At 39.3% G+C, this 23,462-nt stretch overlaps 7 protein-coding genes across 10 annotated transcripts; 2 read left to right on the forward strand and 5 right to left on the reverse strand.

Moving 5' to 3' along the window:
- Positions 1–6,413: 6,413 nt before the first annotated feature.
- Positions 6,414–7,558, reverse strand: LOC106293296 (60S ribosomal protein L18-2-like). Of its 3 annotated transcripts, none has more exons than XM_013728953.1 (5): positions 7,469–7,544; positions 7,285–7,373; positions 7,073–7,193; positions 6,804–6,986; positions 6,414–6,736 (listed from the first exon to the last, which is right to left on the reverse strand). In XM_013728953.1, exons 1-5 carry the CDS (start codon positions 7,484–7,486, stop codon positions 6,578–6,580), a joined length of 570 nt encoding a protein of 189 aa, XP_013584407.1. In that variant the 5' UTR covers positions 7,487–7,544; the 3' UTR covers positions 6,414–6,577. The 3 variants fall into 3 exon arrangements, with proteins under 3 accessions (XP_013584407.1, XP_013584408.1, XP_013584409.1); XM_013728954.1 differs by having other exon boundaries at positions 6,416–6,736; positions 7,484–7,558; XM_013728955.1 differs by having other exon boundaries at positions 6,419–6,736; positions 7,073–7,201; positions 7,484–7,502.
- A 3,032-nt stretch (positions 7,559–10,590) lies between these two features.
- LOC106292878 (serine/threonine-protein phosphatase PP1 isozyme 9-like) lies at positions 10,591–12,400 on the forward strand. The gene is made up of 4 exons (XM_013728548.1): positions 10,591–11,202; positions 11,313–11,872; positions 11,947–12,126; positions 12,241–12,400. Exons 1-4 carry the CDS (start codon positions 11,001–11,003, stop codon positions 12,262–12,264), a joined length of 966 nt encoding a protein of 321 aa, XP_013584002.1. The 5' UTR covers positions 10,591–11,000; the 3' UTR covers positions 12,265–12,400.
- Positions 12,401–12,678: 278 nt separating this feature from the next.
- Positions 12,679–14,264, reverse strand: LOC106292419. Its single transcript, XM_013728007.1, has 4 exons — positions 14,144–14,264; positions 13,501–13,847; positions 13,102–13,404; positions 12,679–12,798 (listed from the first exon to the last, which is right to left on the reverse strand). Exons 1-4 carry the CDS (start codon positions 14,226–14,228, stop codon positions 12,679–12,681), a joined length of 855 nt encoding a protein of 284 aa, XP_013583461.1. The 5' UTR covers positions 14,229–14,264.
- Positions 14,265–15,012: 748 nt separating this feature from the next.
- LOC106344022 lies at positions 15,013–16,517 on the reverse strand. Its single transcript, XM_013783394.1, has one exon. It carries the CDS (start codon positions 16,385–16,387, stop codon positions 15,104–15,106), a length of 1,284 nt encoding a protein of 427 aa, XP_013638848.1. The 5' UTR covers positions 16,388–16,517; the 3' UTR covers positions 15,013–15,103.
- Positions 16,518–16,666: 149 nt separating this feature from the next.
- On the forward strand, positions 16,667–17,883 carry LOC106293470. The gene is made up of 3 exons (XM_013729147.1): positions 16,667–16,764; positions 17,299–17,490; positions 17,641–17,883. The coding sequence occupies exons 2-3, from the start codon at positions 17,317–17,319 to the stop codon at positions 17,737–17,739; spliced, it is 273 nt and encodes a 90-aa protein (XP_013584601.1). The 5' UTR covers positions 16,667–16,764; positions 17,299–17,316; the 3' UTR covers positions 17,740–17,883.
- A 174-nt stretch (positions 17,884–18,057) lies between these two features.
- LOC106292862 (60S ribosomal protein L22-2-like) lies at positions 18,058–19,080 on the reverse strand. Its single transcript, XM_013728529.1, has 3 exons — positions 18,939–19,080; positions 18,485–18,726; positions 18,058–18,392 (listed from the first exon to the last, which is right to left on the reverse strand). Exons 2-3 carry the CDS (start codon positions 18,712–18,714, stop codon positions 18,248–18,250), a joined length of 375 nt encoding a protein of 124 aa, XP_013583983.1. The 5' UTR covers positions 18,715–18,726; positions 18,939–19,080; the 3' UTR covers positions 18,058–18,247.
- A 1,018-nt stretch (positions 19,081–20,098) lies between these two features.
- Positions 20,099–22,817, reverse strand: LOC106343820 (SH3 and multiple ankyrin repeat domains protein 1). 2 transcript variants are annotated; one of them, XM_013783145.1, is made up of 6 exons: positions 22,336–22,817; positions 21,463–21,635; positions 21,298–21,353; positions 21,194–21,219; positions 20,711–21,104; positions 20,099–20,633 (listed from the first exon to the last, which is right to left on the reverse strand). In XM_013783145.1, exons 1-6 carry the CDS (start codon positions 22,538–22,540, stop codon positions 20,243–20,245), a joined length of 1,245 nt encoding a protein of 414 aa, XP_013638599.1. In that variant the 5' UTR covers positions 22,541–22,817; the 3' UTR covers positions 20,099–20,242. The 2 variants fall into 2 exon arrangements, with proteins under 2 accessions (XP_013638599.1, XP_013638598.1); XM_013783144.1 differs by having other exon boundaries at positions 20,099–20,630; positions 20,702–21,104; positions 22,336–22,814.
- Positions 22,818–23,462: the final 645 nt, after the last annotated feature.

The raw sequence follows: 23,462 nt of genomic DNA on the forward strand, positions 1-23,462 counted from the left end.
TGCTCCATTGTATTAAGGCCGACCGAACTAAGTTGATTCTGTCATTGACAGTGATGCTTGGATTGTTTTTCCAAGCTTGTTTGACCAGTGCTTTAACTTCTGGGTTGTTCTTGAGTCTCCGATCATACCGGAATAGGCCACGCCGCTTCTTCTTATCAGGTTCGAAGAAAGATAAGATGGGTTTATGGTCGGATCCTTCATATGTGAGATAGTGCGATCTCGCATTTGGGAACAGTTCAGCCCAATGGCTATTAGCTGCAGCCCTATCTAGTCGACACCGCACGAGGAAATCTCCTCTTTGACCCCGCCAAGATAAGCAATCTCCCGAGTGTTGTAGATCGTATAGGTCTCCTTCGGAATAGAAAGTGCGCATGTCCGTGAAGGAGCTTTCGGGTCGGGCAGGGCCGCCATCTTTTTCTGAGTTGTTGAGAAGATCGTTAAAGTCCCCAGTTAAGAACCACGGGGCTTCTGTTTCAGCGTTCAGTGCGATCAAAGTGTCCCATAGGGCTCTCCGTTTTGGTTTGTCGGTATCTCCATAAACAAAAGAGGCATAAAACTGTTTCCCTTCAAACTCAATACTTGTGTCAATACAATTTGCAGAAGATGATATAATCTGGAGTTTTAGCTCTTATTTCCATAGGAGGCACAAACCTCCAGCTCCATGTCCGACAAGTGAAACTAGGTGAGAGTGTTCATATTGCAGTTGCTCTGTCTTCTTTAGGATGAAAGCATCAGGATTTTTTGTCTCCATAAGGAATATAATGTCCGGAAAGATGTCTCTCTTCATCTCTTTCAGACGTCGAACTGTCCGAGGATTCCCTAACCCCTGACAGTTCCAACTTGCCACTTTTAAGAACCGAGAGTAGACGGATTTCGAAAATCCGTCTTTCTCTTTGCCTTCGCCGGTACCGTATTGCATAGAGGCTGGTTATCGGACGTATTGGTTGATCCTTCGGCATCATGAGAGTTTGAGATTCGCCCCCGAGTCTTCTGTCTTGAAGCCTTTGCCTCCTCTGTAATCATTTTCCTGCGCACCATTGGGGGCTTAGTCTGTTGGATCTTTCTTTTCCTTGAAGTAGATCCTTTTGTTAGTTTTGGGCTTAATGGGATTGTGCGCTTTCCTGGAGGACGTCCTAGTCTTTTCTTTGTTGGTGCTGCCTCTTTTTCTATCTCTACAGGTACTGATGGTCCAAGTCTTAGGCTGGCTGGGATTCTTTCTGCTGAATTCTCAGTCTCTTTGGATGGCCCCTCCGCATCATTGCTGCTTAAGTTTGCTTGCACCATGCGAACTGCTGTTTCTTCCAATTGGCCCTTTTCCTCCGCCTTCCTCATTCTCTCCCTTCTAGCTGCGCTCTCCGTCGGGTCTGCACACTGAGTATACTGAATCATTGTATCTCTAACTTCCTCCAGAGCCTCATTGAGTGCTTCTCTTGTGACTAGAGGTTGATGGTCTCTGTGTGGTAGGGCTCTCTCTGAGCTGGGTCTGTTGTCCTTCGGATCATGATGATCATTCCTTCTTGCTTCAGTTCTTCCTCTATGACGAGGTGACAGGTTGTTTTCCTCGCTTTGCAGATAACCTTCTCTGTGGTATCGAGAAGATACTTCTCTGTTTTGGTATCCTTGTTCTCTATGATTAGAAGTTCTGCTTCCAGAGCTTTTCTCTCTTTCTCGAGGATCATCTCTGAATTGTCTTCGACTAACTGTATCTTGGCTAGATCGATATCTTCTTCTTTCCTCCAGGGTGTGGCGCGCATCATAGCGTCGCTCTCTAGGGTCATAGCTTCTTTCTCTTCGACTTCTTTCCCCATTGGAGTTAGATGCTGAGAAGAGAAAAACATCAGAGGCATCTTTTCGAGTGGTATTTCCCTCCACCCGATCATTTAAATCCAAGATAGGTTGTTCCTTAAGAGCTTGGGCCTTTGCCTCTCTTTCTTGGTGTTTTGCCACCAGACAGTCTCTAATTTCGTGATCCAATCTGTGACATTTTGAGCAGTGTCGCTCAAGTTTCTCATATACGAATGTTGCAGTCACTTCATCCCCATTGGAGTAGTCAATGACTGAAGACTTTATAAGTGGCAGCAGTCCGTTGATTTGGACTCTCATCTTCACAGTAGTGGATGTAATCTCTAGTTTTTCAAAAAGACCTAGATTTTCATCTAGTTCCTGGATGGTTTCCTCTGCCCATAGATGGATTGGGATCCCTTGAACCATAATCCAGAAAGGTATGAGTGAGGGAAAGTCTCTGGATACTGTAGGCTCCTCCCATCTTTGAACTATAACCATCCATTTTGCATAGTGATATGGTCGCTTTTCCAACACTGCTAGTAAGTCTTCTTCCTGCGCAAACTGAAACTGGAATAGACCATTCCCAAGGTCGGAGCCGACTGGACGACGGTCAGTTTTCCAGAGCTCAGTGAAGAAAGGAATGAGAGCCCAGATTTTTTGGGTTGACTGGTTCGTTACCCTACACATACTCTATTTTTAAGTTTTTGGAATACTTTGTGAGGCATAGAATGGTTTGAAAATGTGATCAACCTCATTCTTTCAAGTTTGTGATACTGTAAATATTTTTTTTTAAAAGAATTTACCAGCTCAACAAATATATTTTTTTTTTCTAAAAATATATGTTTTTATATTACTAAAAACGGAAGATTGGCTAAAATTAGTGTACGCCCTAATTTTCTATGTATATATACACCACTTTTCATCTAATTCGCGCAGAAAAAAAGAAGGAACAATCATATTCCCCTAAGAAGAGAAAATGAAGGCATGTGTGATATTAATGATAGTGATTTGCGCCGCTGTAATTGTGGAGCAATCAGAGGCTGAGGAAATGCAGGTAGATGCAGATCGGTTTGCCAAATGCGCAGGTAAAAATCCTCCAGCCGAATGTATTCCTGCAGATGGATTAATTCCTGACAAAGAAGACCGTCGTGGTTGCAAAAAAAAATACCGTTGCCGAGGTGGCGAGTAAATTTCACATGATATTACATATATATACCAAGTAATTGATATAGGCATTTGAATAAATAGGTGTTGTAATTTAAGAAATTATGTTCATGTATATATTTATATTATGGGTTCTTGAAGAAGTCTGTTTCATTGACACTCAAATAACAATCTTGTTCTTGCAAGTGTTTTGTACTTCGAACAGATTATGAATAACATTAGAGTCTCATATTGCTTATGGTAAAATTCTTGGGCAATATATGTGTGATGTGACAATCTTATATTCTTGAACTAATTTTTGGACGTGAGTTAAACCCATCACTAATAAATAAGATTTTAATATTATAAAGCTTAATGTACGTAAGTGCACAATGTGTAATTAACTAACGATGAATCCAGTAGAAACAAACTTAAAATATTGTCTGAGACAACCAAATGAGAAGTAAAAATTCACTAACAAAAATCCGATTACGATAGAGATTAAGTAAGAAGCAAACAACACTCGAGAATCAAGTTCAAAGACGCAAGACAATGTTCTTAAACCTTGAAACCACGACTCTTCTATTTTCCTCTAGCCTTCTCGAGTTTCCTTCCCTTGGACGGAACATGAGGCTTGGAGTGACTGTGTGGCACACCAGGAGCAGGGCCAAAAATGCTTAACAGCTTCACGTGAGTTCTTAGGTCCTTTAAGAAGAACCTACACACGAGAACAAGCAAAGTTAAATATTAGATGACATGAATTTGATAAACTGAAGAAGAGCAGTTAGGTAGAGAGATATACAACTGTCTAAACATCCGGTGTTTCATGGGAAGAGTAAGCAAATTGAGGTGAGATTTCATTATCTCAGGGACTTGGTGAATGGTGGAGTAACCGATTGAGTCATTGTTCAACAGAGAATCAGGTAGCAGTTTTGAGAAGCTTCGTGGAATGGTTGGTGCTGTTGATGTTAAGTAAGCTAAGATCTGTACGATTTAACAACCTAAGGGAGGGATTGTTAGAGAATTTGGACATTGAATAAGTCTCTGTCTTATTGTTTCTTAGTCAAATAAGCCCGAGTCTTTAGGAAGTCTTGTTGAGATAAATTAGTCGAGTTAGTTCCTGCAATTTAACTGTTTCAGTTGTTTGTGTAAGGCTATATAAATCCACTGCTATTCATTGAATTAAGTATCTTTCAGCTCGTTTGTGTGTGATCTCTTTAAGTGATTTACTTTTCAAATAGCATGTCCCTAGACTGTTGTTTTTTTTGAAAAATCCCTAGACTGTTGTTGTCACTCTTATTTTTCTTATAGATAACATATACTCTATTTTCTGATTTTGGAGTACTCTGTGAGGCATAGAGTGGTTTGAAATTTCCCCATTCTCATTCATTCAAGTTTGTGACATTGTATATATTCATTTATTTAAAGAATTTAACACTTCAACAAAAATATGTTTTTTTTCTTTTGTTTTTTTTACTAAAAATATATGTTTCTATATTACTAAAAACGGAATCCAGACCCAGCATAACCATGGAAAAAAATATCCCAAAGAATTCTATTTTAGCATCTTTAGTTTTAGATTTTTTTTTTTTAACAGTGGGTTTGAATATCAATATAAAGAGTTACAAAATGTTGAGAATGTTCTCCACGTGCTGAGAAATCCAAAAATGAACTAACTCTAAAAAAGAACAGGAGAAAACACATAAAGAGTGAATGCTAGAAAGTAACATAAGAAATAAATAAAACAGAGCTCTCTTCTTTTGTTCCGAACCAAGAGAAACTCAAATCTTCCTCACAAAACTAAAAAGAAAAGAACTAACAGACTTTAACGGTAGAAATTTTGATTGAGTATAGTAGCCTCTATTTTTCACCAATTTTTTTTTTTAACACTGGGTTTGAATATCAAAATAAAGAGTTACAAAATGTTGAGAATGTTCTCCACATACTGAGAAATCCAAAAATGAACTACCTCTAAAAGAAAACAGGAGAAAACACATAAAAAGTGAATGCTAGAAAGTAACATCAGTAGATGACATACGATAGCTTCACAATAAGGAACAAGCATATAAAGACCACTCCAAACCATGAGCCAGCATAGCTTAAAACTATTCAGCACTGTCAGGCCATAGTTTGAGACTGCTTCTTTCTTGAGCTCCAACACCAGCATAGAAACCTCTGAAGACTTGCGTTTACGGTCATAACCGAAGTTGAAATCATCTCTGTAGTGAGAAACAACACTAAGAACCATTCGCTTCCATTTCGATAATAGTATGAAGCGATTGAAGTCCACCTTACAACTTCCCACAATAAGTAAACATAAACCAAATTTCCAAACAATTGGACTAGAGCCGGAGAAACTCAGCCAAAACTTACGATTCGCAACAATCAACATCATGATTGGACCGTTGCCACCAAGATCAAGATAAAACAATCCAAATCAACCAAAGAGACAAATCGATGTAAACAAGAGGCTGGATTTGTAATCCTGACCGAGTCATCAATCCAAGCCATGTCTGAACCACAATTGGCTCTTCGAACACCTGAGCCTCACAAAAGGCAAAACTTTATGAGTGGAGACGCAAACCTTCAGCACCTCCTCACCCAGCAATCCAAACCGCCAGATCTTAGTAGCCATCAGCCAAAAACAAACACACCACTCCCAGCAGCTACATCGTACCATCTGCGACCTGTACATCTTGCGCCAGACGCAACACACAGTTCAACTCTGAGACAAAGCTCGAAACTTGAACATGACAATCCATCAAAACCTAAAATCAGAGCACAAGAACTAAAAGACACATGAACCCACCCTCTCACGACGCCGGCGATGAGAACCGGACACCGGAGAGGACAGATCTGAAAGCTTCAGAGAAAGTCTCCCTTGGCGGCTAGGTTAAAAGGACTTTGTTATAATCTATTCCTCTGAAACTTTAGTTTTAGATTAGTATACACTTTAAACAAGGATCAGCTAAAATTAGTGTATGCCTTAATTTTCTAGGTATATATATATATATACATCACTTTTTCCATTTAATTCACCCAGAGGAAAAAAGAAAGAAAAAGGATCAAATCATATTCCCCTAAGAACAGAAAATGAAGGCATGTGTGATATTAATGTTGGTGATCTACGCCGCTGTAATTGTGGAGCAATCAGAGGCTGGAAGAGACCCCCCGGCATGGATAGACCCCGTTAACAGGTGCTTTAATAATAATCCAAAAAATTTAGCAGACTGTGTTCCTCATAATGGACCTCCGCGTCCTGCCAACGAATACCGACGTGGTTGCTCTGATAAACACCGTTGCCGAGGTGGCACGTAAATTTCACACGTGAGCCCAGTAGTAACTGATATACGTATTTGTATAATATATTGAGGGTTCTTGATGAAGTCTGTTTCATTGACTCTCAAATAACAATCTCGTTCTTGCAAGTGTTTTGTACTTGGAACAGATTATGAATAAGACTTTGATATTATAAAAGTTTAAATGTATGTAAGTGCACAAATGAGTAATCAACTCACAAACTGACAAAAATATTGTCTGAAACAGCAACAATTCACTAACAAAAATCCGATTACAATAGAGATTAATTAAGTAAGAAGCAAACAAGACTCGAGAATCAAGTTCAAAGACGCAGAGGAGACAATGTTTCTTAAACCTTGAAACCACGGCTCTTCCTCTTTCCTCTGGCCTTCTCGAACTTCCTTCCCTTGGACCGAACATACGGCTTGGAGTGGCTGTGTGGCACACCAGGAGCAGGGCCAAAATGCTTCACAGCCTCACGTGAGTTCTTAGGTCCTCTAAGCAGAACCTGTACGAACGAGTAAAGGTGACTTATATCACACGAAGTTGATAAGATGAAAGATGAGAGAAGTTACAGTGTTCTGTCCCAAAGGAGCTCTGAGAGCAAGCTGGTCAAAGGTTAAGCATTCACCACCAGCTTTCTCAATGCTAGCTCTGGCTCTCTCAGTGAACCTCAAGGCAGTAACTTTGATAGCTGGGATCTCGTGTACCCTCAAATCATCGGTTATAGTTCCAACCAAGACAGCAATCTTATCTTCCTATCATATCCATCAAGATAACAGAATATCGTGACCTAGGGGACTAACTTGTACACCAAGGAACAGAGATTAAACGAAATTGGAACCTTGCCAGTCATGAACTCGACGAGCCTGGATAGAGAAAGAGGAGCTTTGTTGACTTTGCTCATGAAAAGCCTCTTCAAGATCACTGCATTGAACTTGCTCTGTGTTCTCCTTACCAGAAACCTGTAAAGCTGCAATTTTTTTCATTACACAAAATGTCAAACAAGATTCACTCAAAAATAAGACAAAAGATTCGTTTGTTTAAAGTTTGGACCTTGACGGTAAGCTTGAGATAGACATCGTCGGACTTAGGAGCTGTCCTTTTGGTCTCTTCCTCTTACCTCCTGCGATCAAATCAACACCCTGCCAAAAAAAAAAAAACACGATCGAATTGATCTCAGAATCAATCAAATGTCACAATCGAAGTTACAAGAGAGACAGGAGAGAGAGAAACAAACAGAGAGAGATTTTACCATTGTAGCCTCCTCCTCCGGGGATGTGGTGCCGCCGCCGCCGCCGCCGTCGTAGCTTCTACAAGAGAAGTGATGAAACAGTTTTATAAAGTGTTTTCTCACAATTTTAGGTTTTTTTTTCTTATTTCCACTAAGGGCCCAAAACTATAAGCCCATTAACACTTCCTCTTTGATTTACATACCCCCCAGGACATGTTAAAAACAGACACAGCATCAAGAAACTACTATCACATGAACCAAATTCTCTTTTTTTTTTTATATATGATTTTTTTACACAATTTTTTATATATATATTTATCCGCTATCGTATCAATTTGAAGTGTTCTGTTCAACGTACAGTTTTATTCAGTTTGAGCTCTAAATATTTTCCAGTTCTTAAGTTTATACGTTAAATTTGTTTTTCAATGCTTTAAATCTATTCTGATTCTTAAGTCAGGACTTGACGTCGTTTGTGATCCTTTTTTTTTTTTGTTCAAAGATAATTCATTAGGAAAAGTAGAAAGAGTTTAGCCAGTGGACCGGCCCATTACATAACTTGGGTTTCTGAGAATGAATTTGGTTAAAGTATCAGTCTGTCCATTCTCAGCTTTTGGAGGAAAAAAAAAAGATAGATCGATAAACAGAAGGAAAACTGCTTCAATATCCTTCATGGTACCGTAGATCTTCTTCTCGAAGAACTTGTTGTTGATGGCCCTGATCAGGGTTTAGTTATCGGAGAACATCCGGAGGTGGGTCACATTTAGCAAGGTCGCTGCTTGGAGGGCAGCCCGCATCACTAGGACTTCAGCAGCAAGAGGTGTTGTGACATTGTGATGGATTTGAGCTCATCTTTCATCCAGAGAGCGTGAAGGGTCCGAGATGATCCATGCTAGTTCTAAATACATTGCAAAATAATATAACTGATCAAAAAAAAAGAAGAAGGAAGGTGTTCTGTTCAACTATCATTGTTAATTATCTACGGTCCCTTGATTAAAAAAATGCTTACAAAATCTTACTTGTTTTATCAAAAAGTAAAAACTATGTTAGGGAGGGGACATGATGGGCACCCAAATATACAAATACAAGTATTAGAGCATCATTATCGGTGATATTTAGGGGTATCTTATGTTAATAATGCATTAAAGTTAAATCAAAAATACTAATATTAAGAAAAGGCGTCGCTTATTTTGGCTAAACTAGATACGGTTTTTTGTGGACACGTGTAGGCATGGGATGAAAGGAGGAGCGTGTCTTCGGTGGTCTTTGGTTCTTTCTCTCTCTCTCTCTCTCTCTCGAAACCTCTCTTTCTCTCTCCGTCGGAAACGTCGCGATTCGAATCGAGCTCAACAGCGGCGGATGCGTCAGCTGGGGAGAAACTCCGATTCTACCCTCGGTGACGGCGGAGGATCAGATTACGGCCATGGTTAAAGCCCGAGAAGCCTGCGAGCTTCTCAGAGAGCTATCGGAGATGAAACTAGGTCACGTTCTTCAAGAGATCGGTGGGATTCTCCCTGGCCATCGATTTGCATCTGTAAAGTCTGAAACTTTTAGTTCATTTTTTGTTTAAAAACATATAACTTTCTTTGTATTTTTGTGAATGTATTTGATGAAGAGAATGTTGTTTAATGGATGTTTAGGTAAGAGTTGGGGTGGAGATGGCTATGATTGATGCTGCTGCTAAGAGCGTTGGAGTGCCATTGTGGAAACTCTTTGTGTGGGGCTTCGAATACAATCACCACCGATATTACAGTTCGGTTCTAACATTTTAGCTCTTCCTTGTGGTACAGTTCCTTTTATTTTTTCTTGTCTGTGTGTTTGGTGATGGAACTTGAGATTCTTTTGTAGAATGTAAAGAAAGATTTGTGGTATAGTTTTTCATAGAGGTTGATTTGAATGAATCTTCTTGATCTTAAAGTTTAAAACTTTACAGTTTTCTTTAGCTTAAATTTAAGAAAGATGTTTGCTATTTGATCTTTATGTACATATGTGTATTGCTTTGCTGGAATCATCATCAACGATCAGGTTTCTTGTAGTGGCGAGAGAGGAGTGGTTTCTGGAGAGGAAGCATTGATGAGCGTAGAGAAGCAGTGTTTCTGGAGGAATCGTTAAGTAGAGCAAGAGCTTTTACAATGCAATCTGTAGTGTTCCTGATGATAGTGTTGCTTGCTTCTGCAGGTGATTGATCTTCTTCTATTCAAGGGAATTGAAGAGCTGACTGACATAGTTGATCACGCAAAGCAGCGTCACCACATCATCGGTGATTGTTTTCTCTAGACCGGAAGCAAGGACCAAGAAAAGTCTGATTTTCTCAAGAATTTTTACACAAGCAACTACTTTTGAACTGGCGATTGTTTTCTCTACTTGCTTTGTTATGCCACCAATGTCTATGGTTCCAGTATTGTATTTTCAAACCTTAGAAAGAAGAGACTTGCAATGGAGACATAAAATTCTCAAGTTTCTTAACTAAATCTCTTAATCAACTTTTTCACTTAAATACTATTAAAAAATAATTAAGAGACCCTTAGTGGGTATGCAGGATAAAGATGCTCTTAATCTCACACGTATGTAACTGTACAAAGTGCTGCTCCCTATCTCTAACCATAAAACCGAACTTTTCAAAAGACGCGGTTTCTCGCCCGACCTGAATACAAATTTCTTGCAGAATTAAATAAAGGAATAAATGTGTGTATAAAATCATTAAATTGTACGGAAGACTATTTTACTTTGACCAGTTCCAATGAGAAACCTCCACGTCTCATCCTTTTAGGCTGGATCTTCCACCACCGCCCACTAACTCACGTATTCTTGCCTTGGAAGGTTTCACTAATTACCTTTTCTTCTAACTATCTTTGAGAGTTTTGACAACTAATCATTTTTATAGTTTGCTTGGACAAAAGACGATCATTGGATCCATTACTCATCAACTGATTGATGTATTCGTTTACATAATTAGACTACCTAATGTCCATCATATATGGCTAAGAAAGTGTTCAAAGTTGCATTTAATTTAATAAAGAAAAACATAGCCGAACTTAATAGTTTTCACGTTTCTAATTATCTTATGATTACAAACTAAGATAACCAATAGCCATTAAAAATGAAAGCTGCGTTGAAAAATATTAATCCCAAAATTTTCGGACAAGAGAGAGAGACACGACGTATCTGCACCATCTGTTTTCCTCTCTCCTCAATATTCTAAAGCTGGAAGCTTTTTTTTTTTTTCTTTCTAATTTCTCTTCTGAAAGAAAGAGATTTGGATTTGTTATATTCTAATCTCCACTTTCATCCTCTCAGTTCTAAAGTATAATCAAGATCTTGTGTTCGACCCTTTAATTTGTCTCTTTCCTTTCGTGTTCCCTGCATTTTCCCGGGAAAATCCGAAACAGAACAAAAAAAAAACAAAAGCTTCTGACTTTCTGATCACCTCTAACCCATCGTTAACGACCCATTGTTCCTACCCTGATTTGGCGCGAACCCTTTTGTTTCAAATTCGGATTCCGGTGAGAAAAAAGTTTCGGATCAGAGCAAAAAAAAAAGAATGACGACGACGATGACAACAGAAGGGATGATGATGGAGATAAGTATGGTGGATGACATCATCAGAAGATTATTAGAAGGCAAAGGAGGCAAACAGGTCCAGCTCTCAGAGATCGAGATCCGTCAACTCTGCGTTAACGCCAGACAAATCTTCCTCTCTCAGCCTAACCTCCTCGATCTCCATGCCCCCATTCGCATCTGCGGTACCCCAGAAAATTCTCATTTTGATTATTTAGAGTTTATGTTTTCTGCCTTGTTTATTATATATTTATTATGTTATTACAAACTATGAGAAATATTATAAACAATACAGGTGATATTCATGGACAATACCAAGACCTTCTCCGTCTATTCGAATACGGAGGCTACCCTCCTTCAGCCAACTACCTCTTCCTCGGCGACTACGTCGACAGAGGCAAGCAGAGCCTCGAGACGATCTGCCTCCTCTTGGCTTACAAAATCCGCTACCCGTCCAAGGTCTTCCTCCTGAGAGGCAACCACGAGGACGCGAAGATCAACAGGATATACGGCTTCTACGACGAATGCAAACGGAGGTTCAACGTCAGGCTGTGGAAGGTATTCACCGACTGCTTCAACTGTCTGCCCGTTGCCGCCCTCATCGACGACAAGATCTTGTGTATGCACGGGGGGTTGTCGCCGGAGCTGGAGAATTTGGAGCAGATTCGGGAGATTCAGAGGCCTACTGAGATTCCGGACAACGGTCTTCTTTGTGATTTGCTTTGGTCTGATCCGGATCAGAAGCATGAAGGATGGTGTGATAGCGATAGAGGTATCTCGTGTACGTTTGGAGCTGATGTTGTCGCTGAGTTCTTGGATAAGAATGATCTCGACCTCATCTGCCGTGGCCATCAAGTAAAAAAAAAAAAAAAGACTTCCCCTAGACATTATTTGAGACGCCTTTGTGATTTACTATGGTTTGTTTGCAGGTGGTGGAAGATGGGTACGAGTTTTTCGCGAAAAGGAGATTAGTGACGATATTCTCTGCTCCAAACTATGGTGGAGAGTTTGACAATGCAGGTGCATTACTGAGCGTGGACCAATCTCTTGTTTGTTCTTTTGAGATTCTGAAACCTGCCCCATCTTCAAGCAGTATCCCTCTCAAGAAGGTTTGTTTTGTTTTCACCAATGAATTTAAGACATAGTAGTTCTTTTTTTTCTGATAATCCATTTTGTTTAGCTAAAATAAGACATGACTTTCTTTATGTTTACTGTTTTATCAGGTACCTAAAATGGGAAAGTCTTGAAACTCAATTAATAAAAGCTTCACAAGCTGCTAAAGCTAGGCTCTGTGCATTTTCTTAAGATAGGTAAAACTGCAATGGAGAAGAGAACCTCAAGAGGCTACTTTACTTAGTCATCAAAGAAGAAGCATCTGTAAAAGCAAAAGTTGTTATCCAAGTATCTTTTGTATAGTTGCTTCTTTGTGATTTTCATTTCCTTTTGGTCTGTTTTCTTCTTATGTTTATTCTTTCTTAAACCTTCCTAGTTTAACTTAGAGTGCCCCTTCTCTTTTTGCTTTAATATAACTCTTTCTTGTATCATCATCAAGTTACAACATTTTTTTAAATCTTTCCATATTGAATTGACTTTCATGGTTTGGCTCTTACTTTCGTCAGTACAGTAAAAGTTTTTACAGAGCTTATCTAGAAGTTTGAATGCTATGCTAAGGAACTCAAAAAGAGTAAAACTCTTCTCTTTAGGCAAATCTCATTCATGTTCCTCATCGTTTTTCTCGCATCCTCTGGTTCATAGCTCGTATCTGCTCCTGATAAAGCCACCTGAGTTATCAAATTCCAAAGCAAGATTCATTCATGTTCCTTATCGTTACACTTTCCTAGTTTATATTAGAGTGTCTTTCCTCTTTTGCTTTATTATATTTTTTCTTGTATGCATTTGTTAATCTTTCTATATTGAATAGACCTTTCATTGTTTGGCTCTTATTTTTCTGAATAGTCTGTAACAGTAAAAATATTTAAAAGTTTTTACAGAGCTTTATTCAAAAGTTTTAAAGCTATGCTAACGAACTCAAAAAAGAGAGTTTTAAACTCTCTTTAGGCAGCAATCTCATTCATGTTCCTTACCACTCTTTCTCTCTGAATCAAACCTCGCATCTGCCGCTGATAACGCCCCCTGATTTCTAGCCAACAGATTGTTCGTAGCACAATGACTATTACTAGCCAATAGATCTGAAGAGGTTGAAACCACGCAGAACTCTCAGTGTTTATGAGTGGTTCTTCCAGACTTGATTTGCTTCCGTAACAAGACTCTTCAACAGCTGATTGAACAGTGAAACCCAATGCATAGCAGAAGGCTGTGCCATTAGTCTCCCATTTAGTAGCTTTCCCGCAGATGATGCTTTCGCTTGCTCCACACGGTACTATAACCTGACACATAATAAGAAACAAGACCTCTCTCAAAAAAAAATTGAATTCTCAAAGAGCTTTTGTGCCTCTGAGTTTACAAACACTGGTCTTCTTAACCTGATCACTGGCATCACTACTGAAGTAAGCATCAGAGCAAGCTTGAAAGACTCTGCCACAGAAGGAGGCACAAATGGGAAGAGTTCCTGGCTGGCAGATTGAACATTCCAGAAGCTCAAACAAATACAAGCAGTCTTTGGCAGCTTCTCCATAAGTCGCCAGGCTTTCTACAGCTTTTGAGGCCGAGAGCATCCGTGAAGCAGAGCAACAAGTCTTCTCATGGAACACTTTACACACGTTCAGATCCTCAAACTCAGGATCAGCAAGCTTGCCTTCTGATGCGGATGTTGAAAAGGGTCCTTCTTTAGAAATACATACTCCGTTCCTGTTGGAGTTAACTGGTTCACCTGGAGAAACAAGAACGCTCAAGATTCATTCCTTTCAAGATAGCTAAACGCATGAAGCAGAGAGTACTCTGTTTTGAAACGGTTTCCGTGGATCAAAAGGGTACCAAGATGATACAAACAACTGAAAGATCGAAAACGTTTTCAGCACGCACAAACTAAACCACGAATCGAGCTGATCTAAATGAACTGAAAGATCGAGACATTACGAGTACATCGCAGATACTCTGTTTCAAAAGGTGTTTGATGCATGAAAACGAACCAAGATGATGCAAAAGAGTTGAAAGATGGAAACTTACCAGACGAAGAAGAGATCAAGAGAGGAAGCAACATGATCAGAGTAAGAAGCAGAAGAAACATCCTCTTCGTCAAGTATCCTCCCATCTTTCTCCACTGATCTCTACGATGAGTACAAGAAGAAACAATCCTTCTCTACTGCTTTCTGTTTCTTTTTTTTCAAATAGATTCTCCCTCTCTTCTCATGTGTTTATAGTAAGCAACAACACTTGAAATGCCAATCTGGTTTACTGTTTACTTTCGGTTGAGTTTTCATATTTTCCCGGTTTATTAAAAACCACTCCGGTTCATGGAGATTTCATCGTTGAATCGAACTCTACCGCTGAATTGTGGTTGATTAGTTTCGGTTAACGTTTTATTAACCGGTTTACAAACTAATACTGTTCCATTGAATTGATTGGTTTCGGTTAAAGTTTTATTAACCAGTCTTCTCATGTATTTATAGCAACAACAACACTTGAAATGTTCACTGTCGGTTATATTTTCCTGTTTATTGAAAAACCACTCCGGTGCATGGAGATTTCATCATTGAACTTTACTCTTAGGCAGAACTGTACCAGTCAATTGGGTTTGATTAGTTTCGGTTAAAGTTTAATTTCTGCAGTTTCCTGATAAGCTTCTTGTTCATTGAATGGTTTGTTCTACACTTTCGGTTGAGGTTTTAATTTTCCGGTTCACTTAAAACCACGGCTCTTCTCCTACTATTCTTTGAAATTTTACAAACTAATACTGTACCATTCAGTTGGGTTTGATCAGTATCGGTTGAAGTTTATTTAACCGGTTTATTCTCTGAAGTTGCCTGATAAGCTTCTTGTTCACAGATCAACTGTGAACAACTCATGAACTTCTCTGCTTTCTTTCACCAGCAAACAATCTCACAAGCTTTTCATTCAATCACCATATCAATTTCAAATCTGTTTAACAAATCAAATCAAGACCAAAGAACTAAACAAATACAAGAATCAACTCACAGAAACACACAATCCTTTAACCTTTCTCTTATCACCAGCAAAGATAGCCATCAGCTCAGGCACCAGCTTCCCATGCTTCATCACAAACCTATTCAAAAACACCTTATCACTACACGCCAAAACAGACGACATCGGAGGTATCCCACTTTCTCTTCCCATCATCACTCCTTTCTCCACAAGAGCTCTTACCACACCACACCTCGGAACCATCCTCTTCTCCAAACTATACCCAAGCACCGGAGGTATCCCAACCACATCCTTCAACTCCCACCCCATCTCCCCCACCAGAAACTCAACCTTCCTCCTCACATTCTCAGCAGACAGCCCCACGCAAGTGGGGAAGCACTTCACCATCGACACAAACTCCTCACCGCTGAATCCAATCCCTAAGAAAGTCTCCACGCAGCTCGTTATCTTCTCCTCGGAGGCACGCATGCACTCCGGACGCTTCTTCATCACCGCCACCACCTCCTCATCCCCCAAACCGCACCTCTTCAGCGTCTCGAACGTCTGTGTAATCTTCTTCTCGGAGAATTTCAAAGAGTAAGGCCACTTGTTAAACATCTCCCAAACTTCCTCAACCCTAAACCCTAACTTGTTATACACGCTAACTTTCTCCTCTATCGTTCTCTCGCTCATCTCGTAGAAAACGTGCAGCGCTTGCACGAACTTCGACGTCGCGGGATCGAACCCCATCTCGACTACTTTCTTGACTGACATTTCAAACTTCTCTCTCCCGCACACAGGTTGGCTCTCTGAGACGAGGAGCGAGAACAAGAACCGTTGAGGGACTCCCATCTCTCTCAGAACGGTTACGTTTCTCATCTTGTTCCCTTGCTTACCAATAATCGTAGAAGAATGAGAGCTCTTACCATCGTTGTGGATGATGTCTTTGATGAAGTCGAAGTACAAGGCGGTGGATTTGGCGCCTCTCTTGGATAAGATTTTGGGGACTTTCGAGATGATCTCGGTCAGGTCGGAGGTTGAAGCTCCTCTGGACTGTAAAGATTGGAGCTTTGGGAGAAGGGAGGTTTCGGCGTCGAGTGTGAGGAGGCGTGGGTATGTGGTGATGATTCTGGAGATCTGAGTGGCTGTGAAGCCGTAGCTTGTGAGAAGATTCAGGACTGAATCTGATTGAACAGTGGACGCAGAGGAGGAGAGGGGATTGCGAAAAGGAGATTCATTTTGAAGAAGCTTCACTGAGATGACTCTAAAGGTAGAAGATTTGTGAAGCTCGATACATCTTTTGCTGGGGAGTAACAGAGAAGAATACATGACAAAAGGAAATGTTTTTACGACACGATTCGAATCCGACCAATCTGTTTCAGTTCGGAGATAGATAGTTTCAGAAGTGAAGAGTGAAGAAGAGGAAAACTCACTCTTCAAAGAGAGACGACCGATCTGATGAATGTTTCCGACCACATCAGACTCTCGGTGGTTATCTAGGGTTTTGTAGATAATGACGGTTTTGACCAAAAATGAACAAACAGAAGAGCATTGTATTAGGGGTAGTTTAGTAATTTAATAATTGCAAACGTCTTAGCTTAGCAGAGATCCTCCTCCTCCCACAAGTCAAGACTCTTTTATCATCCGTCGTCGTTGTCGGTGAGTTCTGTCTGAATCTCCAATTGTTCAGCTATTCTAACACATCGGTGAGTTTTGAGTCTCTGATTGTTCAGTGCTTTTCTGTGTCTGAATCTCGTTTTCTCGACATGTGTATTTTTGTTGTTTTAGCCTGTAAACTTGATTACCTTCTGTGTTTATGGATCATGTTTTTCTTTGTGCTGGCTTGATTCGTATGGTTTCATGACCATTTCTATATATGATTACATAGTTACTCTTTGTTGTGATCTAACATAATCGTTGGTTCCTTAGATTGAATATGTAACACGGCGGAATTTTCGTAGGAAAGTTTATGTTTGCTTTCAATGTTGTCTTGTGTGTAAAAATTGACTTAATCTGAGAAAAAAATTGACATTGAATAGCTAATTGCTGCAGGATTCTTGGTTCTTATCTTTCATTTTAGGAGTATTCTTTATAATCTTCTTCTGTTTACGAGCTGAATAGTTTAAGAAAGCTATCTCTTGTCATTGATGTTGGTTCTTATGCTTTTTGTGTCCGTTGGGTTTCCTAGATCATTTCGTGTTTAATTGAATTTAAGCTTTACATTACATGTTCCTCTCTAGGACAAAACTAACAAACAAATGGAGACGCAGAAGACTCAAGCTGGTAACCCACCTAAGCCAGCCATGTCTTCGTGTAGAAAGATGGTCAAGGATGATGCCAATTTCTTAGAAGACGTCAAGGATCACATTGATGAGTTCATCAATGCCTCCATGGATGATCACAAGAATTGTTTCAACAAGACCATCAAGAAGGTTCTTCTCCTCTTTCTTCGTCATCTCTACCTAAAACATATAACAAAACTTAGATAACTGTGCTTCAGAGGTTCTTTGTTTTGATTAGATTAATCTAATTTGGCTAATTAATAATAGTAGCTTTTCTACTTGGGGGTTTATTTGTTTCAGATGTTTGGACTGTCAAAGGCTGTTGCAGAGAAGCAGCAAGCTGAAGAAGCTAAAGGAGTTGAGAGTTATTTGCCTCTTCAGACAACTCTCTCTGATTAGAGAAATTGCTAGCCTAACCGGATATTGGTTCGGTATACTTTTGGTTTGTTGGTTTCGATTAACAAAGTTTATTGGCTATACCAATTGAATACAGTCAAATAAATTGAAGGGCTGAATAGTTAAGAAATCAAAAACATTTTTGAGCCGACAAGGTCCACCATACACAATGTTCATATTTTAACGATATTTTATCTCTAGTTTTGACTGTTGGGCTAAGAGGCTGGTTAGTTTTGACTGTTGGGCTATGGTCGAAATAATTAATCAAACCACTGTCCAATTACTTGCTATGAATTATTCTCGTAACTACGCATTTAATCATCATCATTAACAGATAATTGAATCATGCCAAAATATTTTTTTCTTAAGCAATCGTCTGAAACAAAAGTTAACTTCAACCAAAACTAACTTCAACAAGAAAAAAGAACAGACGGAAGAAGATAAATTGTACTGAGCAGCAACGAACATAAACAAAAAAAAAACACGGAAACAGGAGTGTAGGTTCTTTCTTCTAGTCTTCTTCCTCGCCCTCGTTCTCAGCGATGTTGAAGTACCTCAACTCGTAGAGGTTACGGTCCTTGTTGGCTGCAATAACTCTGAGCCAATCCCTCACATTGTGCTTCTTCAAGTACTTCTTCGTCAAGTACTTCAAATACCTGAACAAGAAGAACCCATAGTGTAAACAAACAGTCACCTCAAGACCAAAACGTAGAAGAGAGAGAGTGAACAAGTGTGGTTAAGTGTGTACCTCTTGGAGAACTTGCCATCAGAAGTGACAGTGATCTTGTTCTTCTCACGGGTGATTGTGACGGAATCACCGAGTGCACCGGCTTTGCCACCGACTTTGATCCTCTCCTGAAGGAACTTCTCGAGGGAAGCAATCTCCATGATCTTGTCATCGACAGGCTTGGAGCAGTCGATGGAGAAGGACACTCCCTTCTTCTTTCCCTTGGCGACGGCTGCACTTCCTCTACTCATTTTTTTTCCTCTCTACAAATCCAAAACCAGACAAAGTGTTTTAATTATATACACACACCAAATACATATTATTATACGCCATTTTCAAGATTCACAGGTAAAAAAAATTCACAGTGAGATCTAATCTATTTAATCTTAATATCTGGCGAGCTAAGTCTAATCTCAGGAACTGAAGAGTGATTCCATTAGAGAGAGAGGGAGAGGTAGTAAGTAACAGGCGTTACCTTGAACAAATCGTGGAACTGTCTCTGAACAGATGAGCGGCGATTTTCAGCTGAGGAGACGAAAGCAAATGGCTAAGGGTTTTTGTGCTTTTAAAGTGGGCTCTTGTTGCCCTAATTTATATTCTCCTTAGCGTCCCCCAAGTTTTTTAATCATCGTAAAATTACCCCCAAACTTTAATATGTGAACTATATCACCAACATTTCTCTTTTTATGAAGAGTAGTACGAACCAGAACTCCAAATTCGTATTGCAAATGCTTGTTGTTCAATTTAACAAATCAGTATCTCGTGTCCAATATTAACACAGAACAATCCCACTGAAAATAAGCAAATAGCCATTTTCAATACGAATTTGCAAATGCTATAGTTGTTCAATTTAACAAATCAGTATGACAGTATCTCGTGTCCAATAATAACACAGAACAATCCCACTGAAAGTACTAGAAGAGTGTATAATAAGCAGTGTTTTTAAAACCGGACCGGAAACTAAACCGGTTAATTTTTGAATCACGGTTCAATATGGTTCGATTGGGTCAAACCTAGTTTAGTAAAATGGTTTAATATATTTCTGGTGAATAAGGTCAAAAGTAATTTTAGTAAATATGATACTCAATTAAAATATAAATTAAATTAAAACATAAATATTATAAATATAAACAAGTTTTATGTTTATATGGATGATTTATACGTTTTGTGATAGTTTTAATGGTTTTTATCAGTTTAATAACTTTGAGATCCAATCCATCTATGTGACCGGTTCATGGTCGAACCAACTATTAAACCCAACCCGACTATGTAACCGATCATGGTCGAACTTGGTTCATCTATCGGGTCAGATCCGATTTTAAAAACACCGAAAATAAGCAAATTGCATGCTTTTTTTCTTTCTATTTTTTCTTGTCACATTGACTATAGCATTGGTAATTTGACATTGTGATATGCGAAAGAGAACTTACTCGGAACTTAAAATGTAACAAATCAATAAGAAAAAAAAATTATGTTCCATTAGGGTATTTCTCTTGGATACCCACATAAGACAAACACACATATCCAACCACCTTAGGCTATCCTGGACCCAAACCGGCTCGAAACCACGGTCACCACCAAACAGAGGGAAGTAGCAGTCTCTCTCCAAACCATTACATACCATTCATTTGTGTGTTTTTTTTTTTAAAGATTATCAATTCATCACATAACTTTGAGCATGCGGGTTTTTTTCTCAAATTATCAAATTCCCAATTGTTTTCTTTTTTATGTTTTTTTTTCGGGTCCAACGTTCATGAGCATTGCCTCTCACCGGCTGGCTTACGATGATCCTCCTCCGCCGCCATGCCTCTGAAGGAAGCTTCCTGACCCTTCATTGAAAGAAGATGTCCAAATGGATGGTTCTCTGTCCATCTGGTTAACCGGGTAAGCCTGTTGCAACGGCATATAAGGCTCCCTCTCCCATATGTTAAACCGGAGAAACCCGCTCCCCCCTGCCTGATCCGAAGATGAAGAAGTTGATCCTCTACTGGGCCTCCGTCCAGAGGGGAATACAGGCCCACGAGAGACTACAGGAGAATCAGGCTGTTGGTGTGACTGTGCAGTAGACTGTTGGTAATAGGCTTGAAGAGCTTGCGTTCTGTCTCGTGTCCGTGCGTTGCTTCCCGGAAAAGGCGGCGCCACCGAGCTCCCAGCTCTACCACTAGAACTGCAAAGACCCCACCAATATAAGGCTTTTAATAATTCCACTTTGAAGTCAAGACAGAGAAGATATGTTACCTGTGAGTTTGACCATGATATGATGGACGCATGAACTGCGGCGGTCTTGGTCCGTTGGCACGGGAAGTCCTTGCAGCAGCTGGTGGAGGAGTGGGCTGAGTTGGACTGCCCACGTTTGGGACAGAAAGGGAGAAGTGCTGTTGCGGTGGAGGTGGAGGGGAGTGATAATCCCAGCTGTGGTAGTGCGGATCCACAGGGAAGCCATAAGGAGCTGGGACTTCACTGGAAACCGATGAGCCGGTGTTCCAAGTGAAAGTTGAACTCTCTGAAACTCCAGCGGCACCTCCAGTGCTTGAGGAAGACGAATGAACCGGGCCGATGTAGGTTACATACGGGCATGGGTGACCCGCTGTTGGCGCTGCTGGTTCTGTAAAGTAACCTTGCTGGCCGAAAAGATCGTGATCTGTATACCATGGTGTCAAACTCAAATACGTCAAAATAAACTAAGATGCCAAAAAAAGAAGAAAAAAAACAATCTGACAAATGTCTTACATGAACTCGGCGAAAATTCTGCATCACTACAAAGTTTTTAAGAGAGATTCATCAGCAAACTAGTGTTAAATTATGCAATGATATTTTGTAATTAGTGTACTTACTTGAAAGAAGGAAGACGCGCTGAACTTCCAAATGGGCACCAATGAACTCCAAAAGCCTGCAAAGATACATAAACACAAACACTTTCGACATGGAACTTCAATTTTTTTTCAAAAAATACTCAGCATGGAGTGTGAAGTAAAAGAACTTTGGAGGGATAAGGTTACCACTTCAGAGTATCCTCCGATATCAAAAAACTCCTCTTCATGAACCCAATCCTCGACATTAAATTCAGGGTGTGAACGGCAACCGTTTGCGTAAAGCCACTGGCCTTTCTCTATTTTCCGACAGTTTGGGCACTGCATCACCCCCTTTGCATTGAAAGCTGAGCCAATACAATCTAAGAAAAGACAAAAGAACCAGTTGTGAAGTTAAATGACTTCAGCTGGAAATCTCTCTTGCATCTATTCACGCGAAGAGTACCGAATCTATAAGGAAAATAGATAAAACATAAATTTTAAACACACACACACACACGGATACTCCTATCTAGACATCCAAAATTGTCAAACAGTGAACATAGACCGAAGAAGCAAAGCCTAAAATGAACTTTCGAGTTAACCATTCCCTCGTAATGAAACATAAAGAGCAGATAATGAAATTTACAGCTGAAACACAACTGGGACGAAGCTTGTGAGCTTAATAGATGACCCAAACAAGGTGGAGAGATCAATAAAACAATTTGATCAAATCATGATTACACAAACCATGATTTAGCATTTGTAATAAAACAGTGACTAAGCACTACTCAATGCTATCTGCATAACCTCACTAAAAAGAAAACAATTTGACCAAATCATTATTACATAAACCATGAACAGAGTGGTTTCAAAGCTCAATACCCACCAAAGCTCATAACAACCAAAAGGGTCACATCGCACAGACAATGGCAGCCACAAACCATAACGTAACAGGACCTATAATTCACCAAACCGAATCAAACCAAAAGGCAGATCTAGATAATTCAAATTCGAAATTATATGTTTTTTTTTCAGACAAAACTCAATCGATTTCAATACAGACACAAAACCGGAACATACCGAGATGAAACTGGTGGCCACATTGAAGATTAGCCCAAGCTCGATCGCCCTCTTTAGCGACCGTATCGAGACAAATCGAACACGCAACCGAGCCAAAGCCATCTCCTTCGTCGCCACGAGGATCTCCTCCATCGTCGGCACCACCTTCGTGGGCGAGATCAGTATCGCCGAAATTGAATTTGTTAAGCTTATTGCCTAAACCCATAACCCAAAATCAAATCTCAAAACCCCCCTTTTTTTTCTCTCGAGAGCTCGAATCAATCACCACACAATTCAATTCACGCAACAAAACCTTCTCCCTCTCCCAATTCCTTAAGCTTCAATTCGATTAGTTTTAAACAGAATATGAATCTGTGAACTCTCTATCCGATCGTCACAACCAGAGACCCAGAAGAAGAAAAAATCGTTTTTTGAAGTTTTTTTTTTTTTTGGTTTCTGGGGTTATGTTTTTGTGTGAGGAAAGATTGAACGCTGTCCAAATATTCGAAACTTTGGACGGCTCAGATTTATTCTGACGGATTTGTCTACTTGACATCACCTTCTTACCTATTTCCTTTTTTTTCTCTCTTTTCTAATACCACCTTGGTAATTTAACTTTCTATTTTTGGTATCAAATGTGATTTTCATCATTTTTGTGTCTTTTAAGTTTAGATATGAATAAAATAATATTATGTGGATTTGTTTCTTATTCTATTTTGTAAATTAAATTTATTTAGACACATTTAAATTACAATAATGACACAATGAAAACATTGATACAAAATATAGATGAATTTAGAACGAGAGTTAAGACATTGTTATTTTCCTGAGGTTTTTATGTTTTATTTGTCTTACTTAAATTTGATAACACTGCTTTCCTAAAAATTTAAATTAAATTAAGAGATAGATCTAATTAAGAAAAATTATGTGTTTTTTAAACACTGGATAATTATATTTTCTTAGGAAAACTTGTTTTCAAATAAATGATAGGCATAAAATCTCAAGGAAGTATAGTGTTTCAATATAGTACAACTGAAATAAGCCAATTTTAACTTAATAGATATAAAGAATATTGAATGCTTTAGTTTTACCATATGATTATTATTTTAAAATTACATATTCATGGTTTTGTTATAAAACATAAAATT

The sequence above is a fragment of the Brassica oleracea genome, chromosome C5, assembly GCF_000695525.1.
Source record: "Brassica oleracea var. oleracea cultivar TO1000 chromosome C5, BOL, whole genome shotgun sequence".
Taxonomy (NCBI): Eukaryota; Viridiplantae; Streptophyta; class Magnoliopsida; order Brassicales; family Brassicaceae; genus Brassica; species Brassica oleracea.

Coding starts and splice junctions, on each gene's coding strand:
- LOC106293296 (XM_013728953.1), bottom strand. Junction 7,194..7,284: donor ATCTCAAGCTTACCGTCAAG/GTCCAAACTTTA, acceptor GCAGCTTTACAG/GTTTCTGGTAAGGAGAACAC. Junction 6,987..7,072: donor TCGAGTTCATGACTGGCAAG/GTTCCAATTTCG, acceptor TGGATATGATAG/GAAGATAAGATTGCTGTCTT.
- LOC106292878 (XM_013728548.1), top strand. CDS start 11,001: ATGACGACGACGATGACAACAGAAGGGATGATGATGGAGATAAGTATG. Junction 11,203..11,312: donor TGCCCCCATTCGCATCTGCG/GTACCCCAGAAA, acceptor TAAACAATACAG/GTGATATTCATGGACAATAC. Junction 11,873..11,946: donor TCATCTGCCGTGGCCATCAA/GTAAAAAAAAAA, acceptor GTTTGTTTGCAG/GTGGTGGAAGATGGGTACGA.
- LOC106292419 (XM_013728007.1), bottom strand. CDS start 14,228: ATGGGAGGATACTTGACGAAGAGGATGTTTCTTCTGCTTCTTACTCTG. Junction 13,405..13,500: donor GTAGTGATGCCAGTGATCAG/GTTAAGAAGACC, acceptor ATTATGTGTCAG/GTTATAGTACCGTGTGGAGC. Junction 12,799..13,101: donor TGATTCAGAGAGAAAGAGTG/GTAAGGAACATG, acceptor TTGATAACTCAG/GTGGCTTTATCAGGAGCAGA.
- LOC106344022 (XM_013783394.1), bottom strand. CDS start 16,387: ATGTATTCTTCTCTGTTACTCCCCAGCAAAAGATGTATCGAGCTTCAC.
- LOC106293470 (XM_013729147.1), top strand. CDS start 17,317: ATGGAGACGCAGAAGACTCAAGCTGGTAACCCACCTAAGCCAGCCATG. Junction 17,491..17,640: donor TCAACAAGACCATCAAGAAG/GTTCTTCTCCTC, acceptor TATTTGTTTCAG/ATGTTTGGACTGTCAAAGGC.
- LOC106292862 (XM_013728529.1), bottom strand. CDS start 18,714: ATGAGTAGAGGAAGTGCAGCCGTCGCCAAGGGAAAGAAGAAGGGAGTG. Junction 18,393..18,484: donor GATGGCAAGTTCTCCAAGAG/GTACACACTTAA, acceptor CTTCTTGTTCAG/GTATTTGAAGTACTTGACGA.
- LOC106343820 (XM_013783144.1), bottom strand. CDS start 22,540: ATGGGTTTAGGCAATAAGCTTAACAAATTCAATTTCGGCGATACTGAT. Junction 21,220..21,297: donor GCGCGTCTTCCTTCTTTCAA/GTAAGTACACTA, acceptor AAAACTTTGTAG/TGATGCAGAATTTTCGCCGA. Junction 21,105..21,193: donor AGAATTTTCGCCGAGTTCAT/GTAAGACATTTG, acceptor CATGGTATACAG/ATCACGATCTTTTCGGCCAG.